Below are 19352 nucleotides of genomic sequence, written 5' to 3' on the forward strand. Positions count from 1 at the left end.
TTCGAAAATCAAACTTACCAATCTGAAATTTCATAAAATATCGAGCCCTACATGTTGAAAATTGCAAGCATTTCGAAATTTAAGAAAAAGTTAGGTGCAAGAACATAGTAGCTAGCTTGAATGCCCAAGGAATGCTCATACTTACCTATTCCTTGAAGACACACGAAAAGGAATGAAAAACCAGCTGGAATGAAGCGAGAAACACAGCTGCTCGATCTCCAAGGAACGTGCTCCGGTCGGCTATGGTGGTGGATGGAGGCGGCGGCAGTCGAAAATGGCAAGAAGAATAAGAAGCCGATGCTTGAGGGGATGGAGAGAAAAGAGGCGTGAGTGAGAGAGAGTTTGGGGGCTAGGGTTTATTTTGTGTTGTGTTTTTATGTTTAAGTGAATAAGTGTGTGTATGTATAGGTGTATGCAATTAAAAGTAGGTGTGTGTGCGCCTTTAAAGTACAACTCTATAGTACAACTTTGTAGTACAATTTTTCCTACTACTTACACCAATAAAATTTCTAAGTTTTAAAAACCCCTAATCACAAATATTAAATTGAGTTTTACTAATTCGGATTTATGAAAATTCTAATTTTTGAAAAAGTCAAAGAATAAGCCCAATATTGCAATACTAAGAAAAATGATTTTTGATATCCGGAAATTTCTAACTTTTGAATTCCCTCCTAAATTTTCCTCTTGCTTCCTTACTAAACTTTCAAAATAGAAATTCTTGGAATTTACCGCCAAAAATCCACCATCGCTATACGCCGGAACCGAAATCCACTGTCTCAGAAATTTCAATAATAAAGAACTTAAAATATTTGAGCACTTAAACTTTAAAGGAAACTTAAACAATTAATTTCAAGCAATTAAAATCATAATTATTAAAAATGAATTTAGGCACTTTCTTAGGAATTAAAATCAACACTTTAAATATTTTAATGTCGCAACGATAATTAAGATTTTTAAATAATAAACAGAGCGATTAAAATAATTTAAACAAACTAGATGAAAGTTTAAAATTAATTTAAATAAATACACGAGCAGAAATAAAAACCTTAAAATGATTTGGACAGATAAAATCTTTTAAATAAAGTATACTAAGCATTAAAATAATTTAAAATAACTAACCACTAAATTTAAGTTATTTAAAATAAATAAATTGGGCAATCAAAAGTATTTAAATAAATAAGCTAAACAGTTAAAATAATTTTAATGAATAAACTAAATAATTAAAATAATTTAAATATGCATGCTTAAACCTTTAAAATATTTAAAGCAATTTAAATTGCACAATAAAATCATTTGGACAGATAAACCTAAACAATTAAAAATATAAATTAAATAGCTAGTAAAATAAAATCATTTGAATAAATAATAAAAATATTTATTAACACATAATTCACTTAAAGAATTTAAATCAATTAAACTAAAAATAATAATAATCCTAATATTTATTAAATTAATTCATGCGATTTAGTAGATTGGATTTTAGGCGTCACAATTCCTTCTCCCCTTAAATGGAATTTCGTCCTCGAAATTCAAGGATTTACTAACTAGGTTTGAATGTCTTAGACCAGATCAACACTAAATTTTCAACTTTTCACCTACATGAGTTGACCCAAAACAGATTTCGTTGCGCGCTCTGATGCTTACTGCTATCTATATCATCAAGGAACTGACTAACTCTTATTGCAATATAAATTTACAAATTCCTATTTATCCCCAAATGATTGTAACCTAAAAAAATTTCTATTCACCGTTCTCATGTGACTGTAAGAGTTTCAATTCGCCACCTAAACTCCTAAAATATCTGATACCTTCAAGAACAGCCTAACCTCCAATTTGAAATTCTAAAGGTCTACGCCACTTATTAACAATGACTTGCTTAATGCTCTTGGACTATGCTCAATCTCTTATTAGTTGCTATATCTCGCAACGCATCTAAGGATGCTTAAAGTTCTCTTAAGCAATGACTCTAGCTCAGTTAAACTTCAAGTGGGACAAATGACTTTCTTCAACTTAGGATTGATTGACCCATTTCTATAATTAAATTCAATCTAATCCTTAAAAAGAAAACATAACCATAAAATCCATTGCTGTTCAGTCTCAAGGTAATAACCGATAACATATAGAATCCAAATAGGTGACTAAAAATATCCCAATTATCCACTCACCAATTTATATGTTCATTTCTAGCATCTTTTATTCTACCGAAAATTCAACTCTTAGTTAAAGTTCCAACAGATTAATCCACCTTTTTTATCCCAGACGCAATGACTAAGAAATCTATATTTACACCTCAAGTAAAAAATATACCACGAGCTATTATCCACTTATTGGGTTAGACGGTCTCTAAGTTCCAAATAATTCTAACATATCGCCTGAAGATATGTCTCAAATCCCTAGTTCAACTTGACAGCAAGTTTGAAAATCTAAGAATTCCCAATTTATTATATGTACAACCTTAATTCATAATTCAATAACTTATTATACAATTGGACACCTCGAATAGTTTGTAACCTGTTCGAAAAGGCTTTCTAATTGATCCTTCAGTACCTCATTATTTTATCAATAAATAAATCTATAACTTATCCAGAAAATTACCTGAATGTTCTATTCAGCATTCTATTCTCATAGTTGGTACATTAGTCTTACCGGTCGACAATCAAAAAGTATTATAATGCAAATGTAAAGTACTCTAAAGTATTGTAGGGATAGCTCTATTTCCTATCTCGCAACTGTTCACCCATTCAGCTCACAAAAATCATCTATTTACTCTTAACGACCACGTTTAAAATTTGAAACAACCCATTCAATTAACCCATCAACTAGTAGTCTTCCCGTTAGAACTTGATATAATTGTTATCGTCATCACCACAATAACTTAGGATTTTTATCTTAGTATTAATACTAAATTCAAACGGCCTAAATGCTTATTAGGCGGCTACGAGCCAATTCTCTACACAAGAATTTGAAATAATAATTAAAATTATGATCCACCCAAATACTCATCATGATGGATCATGAAAGAAAACAGACATACAAGTAATGCTGCTTAATGTGAGATGAAATAATGCAAGCATTACAAACAAACGAGCTGAAAATAAAAATTTAGATAAGTAAAAACAACTCACTCATAGTTCAATTCTAGGGGTGAATAAATAATAATGGAGGCTCCATAAAAAATGAACATGGGCCAACAAGATGCAAATCTCATGATCATTTATCCATGGGTACTGAATTCATGCTCAAACGATCAAATTACTATTAAGAGCAAACAGTGTGACTTCAATCGAGATTAGTCCACACAGGTCAATAATAAGGAAGAACAACAGTCTCAAATTAAAATCGGACGTCAATCACACAACGTGAGTAGATTACCAAAAATAAAGACAGTGAATCTTACTCACATCAATATGTGGCTCTAGTACCGAATAAAATTTCAAAAAGTGTGAAACCTTAACAAGATTTTACTAAGAAGTTCAAACAATGCCAAAGTGGCAGAATTAAATTCTAATTAATGTTATACGATTCCATAAATGCTCAAAGGAAGTGCAAAGAAATTTCGGATATTTGAAAGTAGATGTTACAATGGATACAAGCACAAATAAAAATAAGGAAATAATGATCGAAATATTAGTTCTCATAATTGAAAGACTCATAGTAACCGACTCACTATTTCCCAAAATCCTAGTTTCCCAAATTACCAAAAGAAGACTCAAACTATCCATAATAATATAAAGCAAAGTACGTATCCCAAGTCTTCACACGAATTCGCTTCACCAACATAACCGACAAAACATACGTCTATAAATTTCTAAGCAACTATACACTTAGTTTTATCCGACTAATCCATCCATAAGAAAGTAAATTACTACAAGGACACATCAATTAATATTTCCTAATGCGCAAGTTTAATGTTTCCGACAAATTCCTACAATCACACCAAATATTATTAACACCACCTAATAACTCAAACAACATCCACGTACTGTCCAAAACAGGAAGAAATTTTTGTACACCAACTCCGTTTAACTTAAAGTCGCATGCTATAAAAAAAATAAACATTTGAATGGTTCACTTTAAACTACTAAAAGAAATTTTTAAACAAAGTTAAACACTAAAATTACACATTTAAAGGATTTAAATATCTATTATAAAAAAAATTCTTAAAAAAATGACATCAAAATATTTAAAGCAATAAATCAATTACGACTACCATATTAAATTCATTAAAACTTACAGACTTTGAGGCGAGATCCCTTGAGTTTCGGCAACCGGCAGTAGGCTCAGCCCAAACCAAGACCGTGCTCTGATACCAACTGAAATGACCTTAACCTCTAAACTTAAATAAATAATAAAAGAAAATGCGGATTAAAAAAAAATTGCCATGACTTGTTTGTAAGTAAGTAAAACCTCCCTGTCACAGACAACAACTTTAACCAAAAGCAATAAATGCGGTAATCATAACTACTGCGATAATCATAAGTACGAATAGGAAAGGCAACCACCACCCGGTTGCCAAAATAGCAATAACAAGTTTAACAAATAAAACTTAAGCACAGGGAAAACACCTCATGGCTATTACCAAAAGTACACAAGTTTAAACTCTTTATTACAATCATAAACTAAAGCGGAAACATAGCAGCGACGGTCTTAGGGCCTCGCACCGCCAGCGACCTCATCCTCAAGGAGCCTGCCCCTCGGTCTCAATGAACTGCTCCTCATCTGGCAAACAAACAATCGTAGTGAGTCTAAAGACTCAACAATTATAAACAGTGTAATAACAAGGGTTTAAAATAACTGCATTACTACTCAAAATAATATACATAATATACATTGAAGTTTAAACTGTAAACATTCGTGAAATAAGGGAAATGAGACAACATGCAAGTATGAACTCACACCAACTCACGCCATGAAACTTATGAACTTTCTTGACTTAACTGAAATTCATGCATGACTGAAAACTGAATGTAATAAGACGAGTCAAACTGATACTGAAACTGAAACTGTAAACTTATATCCTTGAATTCTGACTCTGTGATTTCGATCATGATCATGGCTGCAGTGCACTATGCCGCAAGGAAGTCAGGATTTCTCCCAACCCGTCTTGCCCATACTTGGTAAGGGAAGCTAGGATTTCTCCCGGCCCGTCCAAACCCATAAATTTGGTAAGGGAAGCCAAAACATTTCCCAGCCCGTCCAAACCCATACTTTCTATAGTCACAATCATCTCACTTCGTTTCTATAAATATTTTCTTTCATATTTGAATATGGACTTAGCATGCATGAATAAAAGCGGCTTCTTTTGTAACATTTCGCTCGGCTCAAAGACGAGACCCAAGCACACATGTATGCAACTTTAGGAAATGAGAATCAACACAAATTTGTGGACATGGGGTGGGAGAGTGGCTGCCCTTAGGTGCTAAGACTCATACTTAACTCTATTGTTCACAACCAAGGCATACCCGAGCAATCGCTCCCAAAAGCCCATATCTCATTCTTACCTTAACCGAATTCGACTCCGCTCAAACCGACACTCTCGATACACTAAAAACAACCCCTAGGACTAGATTGTATCCTCATTTGACAGCCTAAGACCATCTCCAACCCAAAACTTCATTTTAAAGCAGCTCTACTCTAAAATAGTGCAATTTCTGCACCAAATATAACATTCATCTCCAACCCACTTACTTCAAATCTTACTCTAAAAAGAATATTCTCGGAATATTCCTTTTACTTTACTTTTTTAGATTACTTTTTATTATTTATAAACATATATATTTAAAAAATTTCATTAATTAATTATATTACATTAAATTTTTATTATATTAATATTATAATATTAATAATAAAAATAATATTACTAAAATGATAAATATATTAATTTCGAATTATTATAATAATATATTATAAGAAATTAAACATAATTTATTCCAAATGATGAAATAAAATAAAAGTACATGATATAAATTAAAACAAAACAATACACTTCAAATATTTGAATGACCATATTCATCCCATAAATGGTCAATTAAAGCATTTCGCAATGCATAATGGGCGTCTTTGTTTTTTATTTTTTTATAGCGACCGAGAAATTCTTGAAATCTGACATGATCATTGGCAGCAATTTCTACAATTGGAGTTAGTGTTTCCCTCGCATCTTGAATTGGTGCACTGAGATCTCGTTCATCTTCAATGATCATATTGTGCATTATAATACATGATTTCATTATATCATGCAAATGATTTTTCTTCCAACCACGTGCTGGAGATGCCACAATCGCAAACCGTGATTGAAGAACGCCAAATGCACGCTCCACATCTTTTCTGCACGACTCTTGTTTCATCGCAAAATACTGCTTCTTTGGACCACGTGGATCATGGATAGTTTGTACAATAGTTGACCATTTAGGATAGATACCATCAGCTAAATAATACCCAGTTTCATATTCTTTGCCTCCAATAGTATAGTGAGCTGGGGGAGCAATTCCATCTACAAGATTAGAAAATAGACTGGATGACTCTAAAACATTTATATCATTGTTGGAGCCAGGCATACCAAAATATGCATGCCATATCCAATGATCGTAATCAGCCACAGCTTCTAAAATTATTGTTGGAGAACCACTACGGCCTGCATATTGTCCAGACCAAGCGGTGGGACAATTTTTCCACTTCCAATGCATACAGTCGAGACTTCCCAACATTCCAGGAAAACCTCTTTGTTTTCCAATATAGAGAAGTCTAGCAACATCATTGGCAGTAGGCGATCTCAAGTACTGCTCTGAAAAAAATGTTCACTATAGCCTGACAAAAACGTTTCATACACTGAATTGCAGTAGATTCACCTATTTGGATGTATTCATCAGTAGCATCAGCATGTAAGGCATATGCTAACATTCTCAATGCAGCTGTAGATTTTTGATTAGTCGATAACCCGAGCCGTCCGACATTATCACTTCGTTGTACGAAGTAAGTATCATGATTTTTTACTGCATCCACTATCCGGAGGAACAGATTTCGAGACATTTGAAATCGTCGTCGGAATATTGCTTCATTATATACTGGATTCTCGGAAAAATAATCGTTGAAAAACCTTTGATCAGCAATTTCTCGGTCACGTCGGATTACTATGTGACCTGGAATTGACCCTCCATGTGTGACTTCTTGGTCTTGTTGGATCACGTAGGCAGCAACTAAATATCTTTCTCGAATTATAGTACTCAGTACTACCATTCTATTATCCGAAAATAGAATATCATCCTCATTGTCAGACGATGAGCTAGAGTACATTGCATTATTGATAAAATATGTACTCATTTAAATTTAGAGTTAACCGATATAAAAGTTGTATGAAAATATGAGATATCGCAAGCTTATATAGTGGTATGGTGTGAGGTGAATGAGGTAGGTGATGCAAGAGAGTTAGGTGATATTAGTGTTAGGTGAGGAGGTAGGTGAGGTGAGGGGTAGATGAGGTGAGGTGAGTGTTAGGTGAGGTGGGGGGGTAGGTGAGATGTGTGGTAGGTGATACATATTTCACTATAAATAGATCATATGTGTTTGGTTAACATCACACAGTACAACTTCAATCAAATAATCTATTTGTTCATAGTCTCTCGATGGATTCCAGTATCCGATCAACAAATTATGCTATTGAAGAAGATAAATTGTTGTGTCATGTTTATCTTGACGTGTCACAAAATCCTATCATCGGTATAAATCAATCAAAAGATCGGTTTTGGAGTCGCATTGAAGAAGCTTACAATGTTGGCAAATCAGAGAGAATGCAAGAACGCAATAAAAGATCAATGCAATGTCGCATGCAAGTTATCCTTCGGGCAGTTAGAAAGTTGTGTGGTTGTGTTAGTATTATTGAGAAACTCAACCCAAGTGGCACATCTGAAGAAGATATTGTAAGTATTTTTTATTTAAATAGCACTGGATATTATACGTTAATTTATACGAGTTGGATATTATGTGCAGTTGAACCGCGCAAAAGATTTGATGATGCAAGATAAAAATTTTACAAAAGGATTCAAATTTGATCATGTGTGGCCTATCTTGAAAGAAATGGAGAAATTCTCGGCCGAAGACAGTGCACCGAAGGCAATACCCAGACAACAAGTCACAAATTTGGATTCATCACAGTCGGATACTCAAGGACCAGAATCTCCGATATCAGGTTCCCAAGAAATCAATTCATTTGAAATTAATTTAAGTAGTGATGAAAAATTCAGGTGGCACTTTCAACGACCTCTTGGAGTGAAAAAATCCAAATTAAAGAAAAAAAGAGAAGAACATGTTTCAGAATTAATTTCTTCGATGAAGGAAAGACATCGCGAGCTTCTCAGTGTACTACAACAGGGATCTAGCGATACTCGTGAGATGAGGATGCTAGCATTGCAAAATGAGCAGAAAAAAATATCACTTCGTCAAGAACAATTAGCATTGGCTAAACATCATGAGAAAAACAAAATTTTATACATGGATGTTAGCACAATTAGAGATCCTGTGTTGCGCCAAATTGTTGAGAATGATCGAGCAAGAATTATGTAGAAAAGAAAAGAAGAACGTCGTCAACAAGAAGGCAACTCATTTGGAAGATATTTTGGTGATATTGGAGGATCTGGTTCTGGATCAGATTTTCCAAATTATTGATGCTTTAGTTTGTTTCTGGTTTATCATCTTTGCATTTATTCAGTATTTGATTCTATATTTTAATTTCAGTTGTGTGTTTCAATGCTTAGTTATGTATTTGAATTTGTATTTTTATTATAAATTTATGTTGAATGTTTAATTCAATCATATAATTCGTATTATTTATTTACATTGTCTAATATTCTCCCAAATTATTAAATATTTTAATTATTATAACACAAAATATTTATTCCATAAATAATACCTTAATTATAAATCATTATTAATATTTAATTTTTTTAAAATTATTATAAATTTATATTAATTTAATAAAATTATTTATTATATAAATAATAAATAACAATAAAAAGAATTAAAAAAAAAAGTAAAAGACCCCTGCGAATTACAAATCATTATTAATATTTAAAATTTTATTTTTAAATTATTATTATTTATATTAATTTAATAAAACTATTTATTATATAAATAATAAATAACAATAAAAAATTTAAAAAAAAAAAGTAAAAGACCCCTGCGCCAAATGTGGCGCAGGGTTAAAAACCATTGGACGCTACTTTAAAGTAGCGTCCAGGGTTGGAGAGAAGATGCCCTAAGCAACTTGAAACAAAAACCCATTCCGGACAGCCCACTTTTGCCCTCAAAATTCTGCACCGACACCTTAACTTCAAAAATCCATAACTTATTGAAATCTTATCCGAAACGAGCCCATTTTATACCGACGCGACCACAACATCATGAACTTGACCAAGGACTAGCGCTAACCACGCCCAGACCTCGTCCAGATCCTCCCCTGCCCCGAAATCAGATTGCCCTGCCCAAGAATCTTAACACCTTACAACCAATCTACTTGGAATAAACCATCCCAAGCCCTTTCCCTTGCCTCTACCTCCTTCCAAACCACCAAACACAACTATAGACATGTCTTAGGACTTTTCATAAACACTTAGGCAGCCCTCAACCATACTCCAACTCTACATTTCGAAAATCACATGATCATGCACCAAAATGCATCAAACTCATGAGCAATCAATCAAGCCCAATGCAAATCATTAAAATGCTTCAAACTCACTTCAATTTCAGCCCTGACACATGCAAACTTTTGACTTTAAGGGGCATACAACTTCTGGATTTTTTTTGAAAATATAACAAGCATTCAAAACACCTCATGCCTCCAATCACAAATCACCATGCAACAACTTAAACCCAAGCTCAATCAAAAATTTCAAAAATCAAACTTACCAATCTGAAATTTCAGAAAATATCGAGCCCTACATGTTGAAAATTGCAAGCATTTCGAAATTTAAGAAAAAGTTAGGTGCAAGAACATGTAGTAGCTAGCTTGAATGCCCAAGGAATGCTCATACTTGCCTATTCCTTGAAGACACACGAAAAGGAATGAAAAACCAGCTGGAATGAAGCGAGAAACATAGCTGCTCGATCTCCAAGGAACGTGCTCCGGTCGGCTATGGTGGTGGACGGAGGCGGAGGCGGTTGGAAATGGCAAGAAGAAGAAGTAGCCGATGCTTGAGGGGATGGAGAGAAGAGAGGCGTGAGTGAGAGAGAGTTTGGGGGCTAGGGTTTATTTTGTGTTGTGTTTTTATGTTTAAGTGTATAAGTGTGTGTATGTATAGGTGTATGCAATTAAAATTAGGTGTGTGTGTGTGCCTTTAAAGTAAAACTCTATAGTACAACTTTTCCTACTACTTACACCAATAAATTTCCTAAGTTTTAAAAACCCCTAATCACAAATATTAAATTAAGTTTTACTAATCCGGGTTTAAGAAAATTCTAATTTTTGAAAAAGTTAAAGAATAAGCTCAATATTGCAATACTAAGGAAAATGATTTCTGATACCCGAAAATTTCTAACTTTTGAATTCCCTCCTAAATTTTCCTCTTGCCTCCTTACTAAACTTTCAAAATAGAAATTCTTGTAATTTTCCGCCAAAAATCCACCATCGCTATACGCCGGAACCGAAAGCCACTGTCTCAAAAATTTCAATAATAAAGAACTTAAAATATTTGAGCACTTAAACTTTAAAGGAAACTTAAACAATTAATTCCAATCAATTAAAATCATAATTATTGAAAATGAATTTAGGCACTATCTTAGGAATTAAAATCAACACTTTAAATATTTTAATGTCGCAACGATAATTAAGATTTTTAAATAATAAACAGAGCAATTAAAATAATTTAAACAAACTAGACGAACGTTTAAAATTAATTTAAATAAATACACGAGCAGAAATAAAAACCTTAAAATGATTTGGACAGATAAAATCTTTTAAATAAAATAAACTAAGCATTAAAATAATTTAAAATAACTAACCACTAAATTTAAGTTATTTAAAATAAATAAATTGGGCAATCAAAATATTTAAATAAATAAGCTAAACAGTTAAAATAATTTTAATTGAATAAACTAAATAATTAAAATCATTTAAATATGCAAGCTTAAACCTTTAAAATATTTAAAGAAATTTAAATTGGACAATAAAATCATTTGGACAGATAAAACCTAAACAATTAAAAATATTAATTAAATAGCTAGTAAAATAAAATCATTTGAATAAATAATAAAAATATTTATTAACACATAATTCCACATAAAGAATTTAAATCAATTAAACTAAAACTAATAATAATCCTAATATTTATTAAATTAATTCATGTGATTTAGTATATTGGATTTTAGGCGTCACAATACTTCTCCATGTCTAGCATTGATCACAGTTCACGAATCCCTGTTTAAGTCATCCAGACTGTTGCCAAATTCCCTAGACTGGGTAGTCTTCCCTATATAGTCCCTGGAGCACAAAGTCCTCCAAACAATCTCTAAAGTATGAAAAATTCCTGAGCTACTGACTAAGGGTCGCGCTTCCTCACGTCTAGTCCTGATCACAGTCCAAAACTCTTGGTATTACTTAGTTTGGCATCTTGATGAAAATCCATCATCACACGGTAACCACCTAATGAGATCAAAACAATCCAACTGTTCTAAGGAAAACTCACCTAGAACAAACATTCATGCCCTGATAAAATCACATAATCCCTGGCAACTACTTGGTTTACTAAAATATTCAAGGTCAAACATCTAGAACTATTCATCTGAAACATGCCAAAAAAAACCCAAGTATACGTTTAAACAAATTATCAATCTTTTATTCAAGATAATCTCAAATATTATAATACTTGAACCACCAATCCAGGTTTTATACAATCTTTATTACAATCCCATTTAATACATCTCTTAATCAAAAGATTATATTGAAGATGTACAATACAACAATAACTGAGTGCATCAAATAACTTAAATCTTTAATACATCTGATTACAACTAAAATACTGCTTAACACAATATTAAATTATGTTGAAATATTTCATTCCATTTACTGATCTTGAATATGAAGTTTATCGTCTGCCACACACAAGAGTATTGATGCTAGCATACTCCACGGTATTACTTCCGTTTGATCTCTTGCTATGCTATGCATCAATGCATGTCCGCAGACTTTCTTCTTCCTCTCAAGATCTAAAAATAATTCATCCTACTAGAGATGCTCAAATCTTCTTAAGACATCCTCTTGGTAGGATCTTTTGAACAATCTCCCTAACTAATTGTGGAGAATCTTCAGGGATACCTTCCCAGGTCAAAGCCGGATGGTCGACCTTATCCTTTGCGCTTCAGCCCAACTAGTCCAGCACAATCCTTGCTGGAATCCACATAGGACGAATTCCATATGCCTATTTTGGCAATGAACAATTTTGGAAAAGCCTAAAAACCTTGCTATTCCAATTCCTAATATTGCTATCGTCATTGAATCCAACTTGCAATCCTACAAAGGATAACCCAAATATCAACACTATGTAAGAATCTTATTGCATGCTCTGATACCATAAATTTAGTGACCCACACCGTGATCACCTATTAATCAGAAGCTTAAGCATGAAATTAAACAATAAATAATCTTAATCAGAGTAAATTGCGAAAGATTAAATAAAATAGCACCATGTAAGCAAAACCTAGTGGTCAACCCTTGCTATCCAGCCTTGGTCACCACCTAACCTCACTGTCCACAGGAGAACTACCTAAAACTGTCCCGTGGAATAGAGCATCCAACCAACAGAAAAACAATCGGAAGTGAGCCTAACACGCTCAGTACGAGAATATGATTATACAATATTATATATGTGCATGAATGCAAAATGTACCGCCTACTAAGACTCCGAGGTCAAGAATCATAGATCAAACACAGACCGTGACCTAGGTATGTAGCACTCAGTGTTGTCGCTTCAGAAGCTGGCTCCCAGACCAACCGAAGATATACCAGACCCAAATCGATGGAAATCCATCCACTGACAGGATATGGTAAAACCCTACTAAAGGATATCTCAGGGATATATAAGCTTAATATGCTCATATATGCAACATACAGTCGTGACATGTTGTAACATATAAATCATGCAATCACAGTATACATGCAAACACATAATACATGCATACTCATCTGGTTATCTCGAATAAATACTTCTGTACCTTTCTAAGGCAGATCTTAGAAAGCTCCCCCTCATAGGTCCAAGCCTACCATACGACACATACATCATAAATAACCATGCATTACATAGCATGTCAAATGTGAAGACCTTGATTGTAATCATCAAAACAAAATAAATCATTTAAATAAACCACAGAGAGTCCGGATAAAGGTACGAATTTTTTTTTTTTTTTTAAAGCAGGCACGGATCCCGTGCACCAATCCGTGCCCGGGTCCGTGCATTAACCTGCATCCAAGGGTTCGGAGGCCACAAAATACACGGACCCGTGCACACCTCTGTGCATAGGTCCATGAATTTAAATGCGCTAAAACCCAACTCTCGGACTCCTGCATGGACCCCGTGCACCCTCCGTGCTCGGGTTTGTGCTCAACATTTTAAAAACACAAAGATACAGCCTCGGACAGAGTACACACCCGGACCCTTCCACGGATGCAGGTCCCGGGTTCCGTGCATGTACAAAATCGAACATTTACAAAATGCAAAGGTACACGGACGTAGGCACGGGTCCGTGCCCTGCTATATCAGCAAAAAATAAAAGGCACAACAGATCAGTTTCTCAAGCCAAAACCACTCCAAATCATAATCCAAACATGAATTATATCCTCAACTCAATAAATACAATCATGACATTCTACAGTTAATCAACTATTCGGAAAGTAGAACATTCAATCGGTTCCAAGTTCTACCATTCAAATACAAAACGAGATAAATCTAGTTCCAATCTCTAAATATTCATAACAAGTTCAAACGAGTTTCAAAATACAAAATTGACTTCTCAACCAAGTCCTCACTTCTATCATCCCAACTCGATCTAATTATGCTACCTCTGACTTGAACCTGACACACCTGTTGCCAAGCACGCATACAAAGACAAGACAACAGTCGATAACTCGGTGAGAAATAAAATTCCCAGTAAAAGAGACAGAACATGCAATATCAAATTAATATATCAAATCTGATATCATAAGCAACTAGACATGCAATTCCACGTAGTATATCTACAACATGAATGTCAATAACTCAAATCAATTGCAATAAATGCAATGCATGCCATTGGGGTTCAAAATTATCTAATAAGATAATCAAAGGAATTCTTTTCATCATTTGGGATCCCGAGCCCGAGATATGTTCAACGCGATCTCACCGACTACACCGATCGAGGTAAATGCAGCATATCTCTCTTCTCTAAACTTTGGATCACTATAATGAGTATTACCGACGATTGAAGCGAATCCACAACCAATGCCCACTCGATTATAGTTCCAAAACGTATAATTCAAAAGGTAATCAAATCTTTTGGCTAAATATGAATGCATATGGTACTCGTAATACATTTAAGAAATTCAATTAATGCATTCAATCAACCTAAACAGGTAATCATGCATGTATGTGATTTAGGGACTTCGAGAATCAATCGAAACTCGAGTATTCATCCCTTTCCAATCGATATCGTCTTTTACACTTCTTTGATTCGACGTAGCTGCAATCCGGACAAGTTACAAGAACAAGAATTCTAATCCGAACCAATTCAATCGTAATTCAACGATTAAAGTACAACTCGTTACCGTTATCGATCAAATCTTCAACAATTAGAATTCTGCCAATTCTAAAATCCACGATCTTCAACCAAATCTGTACGGAGATAAAAGAATCCGATATCAATCAATCCAATTCAATCAATCCCAAAACTCAATCAAACTCCATAAAATCCAAAAATCTCAAACCGGCGGCATAAAGGCTATAAATTGATCAACCAAAAACCACAACATATATTCAATCCAACCAAAACTTCCAACATCAATAATCCATCAAAACACTTCAAAATACAAAAATATTAAAAACCCCCTATTCGAATTTTGATTTAAAAAATCATAACAAATCCAAACGACGCTCTTTTCGGATCCGAAAGCAAATTATACGATCTATGCTAGCTCAAGAACGATATATCCGAAAATCATCAAGATCTAGAAAACCTTCCAAAATCAAAACATGAAGGATCGAAGTAAAACTTACGATAGAACGGAGCTCTCGCAGCCGTGATTGCAAATATACCTTCGGATTGAAATTCTATCGGACGGATCGAGCACGAAATGAAATCAAAAATCTTGGAGAAGCTTGAAGGGAACGACCATGGAGGATCGAGCCGAGAGAGAGAACAAGGAAGGAGAAAGGTGAAGACTAGTCATAAAGTAAGGGACAAGTGTTATATAAAATCCCATTTTTGCACTTTGGTCTCGGAATTCTTCAAAAAATTGCAATTCAGTCAAAATCAATTCAATCCTCAAATTTCCTAATATCCGATTATCAGTACTAATCTCTTAAAATCTCGATTAGGCTAATTTTGGGGCGTTACAATTCTCCCCCTATAAGAACTGATTTCGTCCTTGAAATCGAATACGGTTCAACCACAAAAGGTAAGAGATACTGTCAAAACTACAATAAAAATTCACCTCTCAAAAATAAGTCCAGAAATCGTTGCCTCAAATCGGACTCTGTCTCCCAAAATTGCTTATCAAATCCGTATCTGCTCAATTGAACTGTCACAACTGAATCGGTTGATCCGGAGCTGCTTCACTGTTTGGTCAAAATCAGGATCGGTCGAAGCAACTCGACAACTCATCAAATTTGGTCTCAACATCAAAAGAAATCTATGAAATAACAGCAACCAAGAGACGTGAAACACGTCGTGAATACCAGAAAGAGATGGACACAAAACAAGTCACTGTAAGGCAAAATCACCTATCTTCTTCAGGAAATCTCCTACAAAGTAGGTCAATCTGCGGATACGATTTCTCTCTTCTTGAATCAGACAAAACCTTTTGAAAGTAGAATTCTTCTGAATTATTCGGTCTCCTTGATAAAAAAAAGAATAACCAGAGATAAAAATAAGCATCAGAAATTCGAATACTTTCGTATATCTAGTTCCAAGTCATTTTTCATTCTTGACAGAAAATCTTCATATCGAGTCCTATGCCTAACCTCGAATCATATCCTGGTCCCGAATACAAAATGAGAAGTTCATTTCTGCTCGTTACATACTCCTCGAAAGATTCCATCAAGATAATCATCTGATAGCTGCTGTACAAAAACTTCACAAGGAGTGAAGAATCTTGTCAACTATGTGCTAAGTCAAGAACTAACGGCTCTTTAAACATATCCTCTAGAAGTCTGATTCATCAGCTCTGGACTGACCGTCATTCTAAGGAATAAAATTGCTAAATTCAGATGTAATCGAATATATACAACAAGTCTCTTCGAGGTCTATGCTAAAAGAACGTATTGAACCGAGGATCTCTAGTCTAAAAAACTTGATAGATTTAGGCAAAACATGCAAATCTGACGACCTTTGGACAAAATATACAGTCATGTAGTCTTTGACTAGAATGTCATATTGTCTGAAAAACGTTAGCATATTTCATCAATTCGGTCGAACCCAATACTCAGCTAATGTCTCCAATCCTCAGACTGATCTATAGCTTCGGGACAACATAGGCTGAAACGTAGTTCCTTAATTCATTCTGAACACAAAATAGAAACTAAATTAAAACCATTCAATCAGGTCATTCTCTCTCCTCCCTCTCTGTTTCAACTGATTGACAATTCACACATATGCGGATATTACGATACTCATCTCTAACATCATTTCTCATCTGCTACAACTAGAATCAGACTCTTCAATCATCGTATACCTTTCGTATCATCTGAAAGAATACTAGAATAGTCTGCAAAGTTCCCAATCTCAAGATGTGTGTCTCAAACACGCGAGAACGATATGGCTACAAACAAAATAATTACTCACAAAAGTAAGGCATCAGCACTGACCTTGAAACTCGAGACTGTGTCCAGATCTATCTGATTTTTTTCTGCATTGAATTCTTTTCTGAAAAATCGAATCAGATTTCTAAGCGTTCTTCAATATGTTCCCATCAACTCTGGTTCGGCTTGAACGAAAGAATTCTTATAGACTTCCTATCTTTTCTAGACTCTAGATCTTAAGTGCCAACCAATCATCGGTCAAAGAGAACAACGGTAGTAGATTAAATAAGAACATATCATTTGGCTTTAAAATCTTAGCTGCTGCATTCGATTCTCCTGATAGAATATTATTCCCAATCAAAAATCCCTACAGTATATCTAATCATATTTTGTATTCTCATATTCAGTTCATGACGGAGAAAACAAATTACTTCGACTTTTACGATCAGAAAAGATTACGGAAATCTTCTTATATAAAAATGACGCCAGATATTTAAATCAATAAGATCGATTGCGAAGCTCAATTTTAAGAACCAGACATTGGAGTCCTCGAGCGTCTTCCATCTGCCTCGGATGCCTAAGCCATTGTGTGATTCCCTTTGAATAAAATATTTAAAATCTCGATAAAAAAGATGCAATGCACTGATGATCATCATTACAGAAATGGAAATAAGAATACTGAGAGCGCTGATTAATCTCTTTCTTCCAAATCAGAAAATAATTGGTCTCATAAGATTTTAGTTCATACAAAAAACACATTCTTCGAAGTTAGCCGAGTGAATCAACTTCTCCAACAGATAAGAAATAACGAAGAATTTGCGACAATAATCAACTCGCTAAACCCAAAATTTCTTCAAATTTTATGTAATAGTATGCCATCAAAAATCAATTTCTTATCATCCTTCGGTCTTAAGGTGATCAACAAAAATTCCATCACCATATAAAATGATCAAGGAAAAGACAACGGTCGGTCCAATCGGAATTCAGACGTTGATAGAATAAGCATTTTCGAACTGCTTGGCACGCAGATTTTGTATGAGGATCTTCAACTTTCTATGCATGATCAAGTACGATTCTTGTTCCGACAGGACAATAAAAATCATCGATAGAATAGTTATGAATTCATATAAATAGTCTCAGCAGAGATTCGGCCCCCCCGGACTCTAAAAATTCATAAACAACTTCAGGAGCATTTCCCATTCAAACGGCCTTACAGAATTTTTAAATGGCCATAACCTCATTCTGAAACCGGATCTACAGAATGCTTCCTTCACGAAACCTCAATTTTATGATAATTCCTGATTCCATTAGTGCTGACCTCGATCCAACAATCGGGATCAAAAACTGGAAAGTTCATTCTGAAACAAACTCAAGCAAAATCAACAACCACTTGAGTATCAACCAGATCAGGTTACAATACATGACAACAACTTCAACCATGCAAGAACTCCTCCGCAGCATTTCTGTTAATCAATCCGTTATTCGATATAACAAATATCAAAGAACTCCTAGAATTGAGAATTCTTACTGGAGGTTGTCCACTCATCTATCGACTGCCTGATCTGAATCTGACAACTTTTTGAACACAAAACCACTGTTTCCTTTCCCTGTACTAGAGGTTAAGCAGTAAACAGAAAATAAAAACTCAATCTTATACTTCAGTACCAACTGCCCAGTTAAATCATATACCCATCCAATCGAAATTCAAATTTTTGGACTACCCTGCCATAAGCCATCCCTTATTTCAAAACTAAAAATAGCAACTACTGAATTCAAAAGTTCAAGAGGTAGAGATGCATCAAAATAAATTCCTCAATAAGAAATCAAGGGACGTAACCGAACCTACCGAATAATAGCATAAAACCATAATCGACGGCTACCTGCTGTGTCATTGGGTGCAGCACGATTTGTTCCTCGGTAAGAGCAAAGACCAAGGCCTGCTGTCTCTGAGGTTGATTCAAATTCTGATTACCTCCCAATAGATTCTGTTGAGATGGCTGAAAAGAGTGAACACTTTGAGATCATTTAGCACCTCGCAGAGGACATATCTTATCAAAGTGTCCGGGCTGCTGACAGATATGACAGCTACCAAAGGTTCTGCGATAGAGCTCACTGAGGTGTTGACCTCCAAAATTATTGCAAAATATTCCTGAAGATCCAGAACTCTGTACTGAACCAAACTGTTTCGATCCGCTGGAGCTAGAAGAACTACTTCCAGACTTCATGAATTGATTTCCTCTCAGTTGCAAATGATCCCTTATGGTACTTCCTCTATTTCTGGTCGAGTGTCAAAACGAAATCTGCTAAAGAAATTCGGATTTTAAAAAGACTCCATGAAATATTTCGTACCTTGAGTTTCCAAGGCTTTCTTCTTCGAAA

General features: G+C 34.5%; 1 protein-coding gene across 1 annotated transcript in view; it reads left to right on the forward strand.

The window, feature by feature from the left end:
• Nucleotides 1-7619: 7619 nt before the first annotated feature.
• Nucleotides 7620-19352, forward strand: part of LOC140889447 (uncharacterized) — a 25740-nt gene continuing 14007 nt past the window's right edge. Inside the window, exons 1-2 of the mRNA XM_073297165.1 lie at nt 7620-7913; nt 7984-8106. Of these exons, the coding sequence (XP_073153266.1) occupies nt 7620-7913; nt 7984-8106 (417 nt within the window). The remainder of the gene's footprint in view (nt 7914-7983; nt 8107-19352) is intronic.

Source organism: Henckelia pumila, chromosome 3, assembly GCF_033568475.1.
Source record: "Henckelia pumila isolate YLH828 chromosome 3, ASM3356847v2, whole genome shotgun sequence".
NCBI classification, from domain to species: domain Eukaryota; kingdom Viridiplantae; phylum Streptophyta; class Magnoliopsida; order Lamiales; family Gesneriaceae; genus Henckelia; species Henckelia pumila.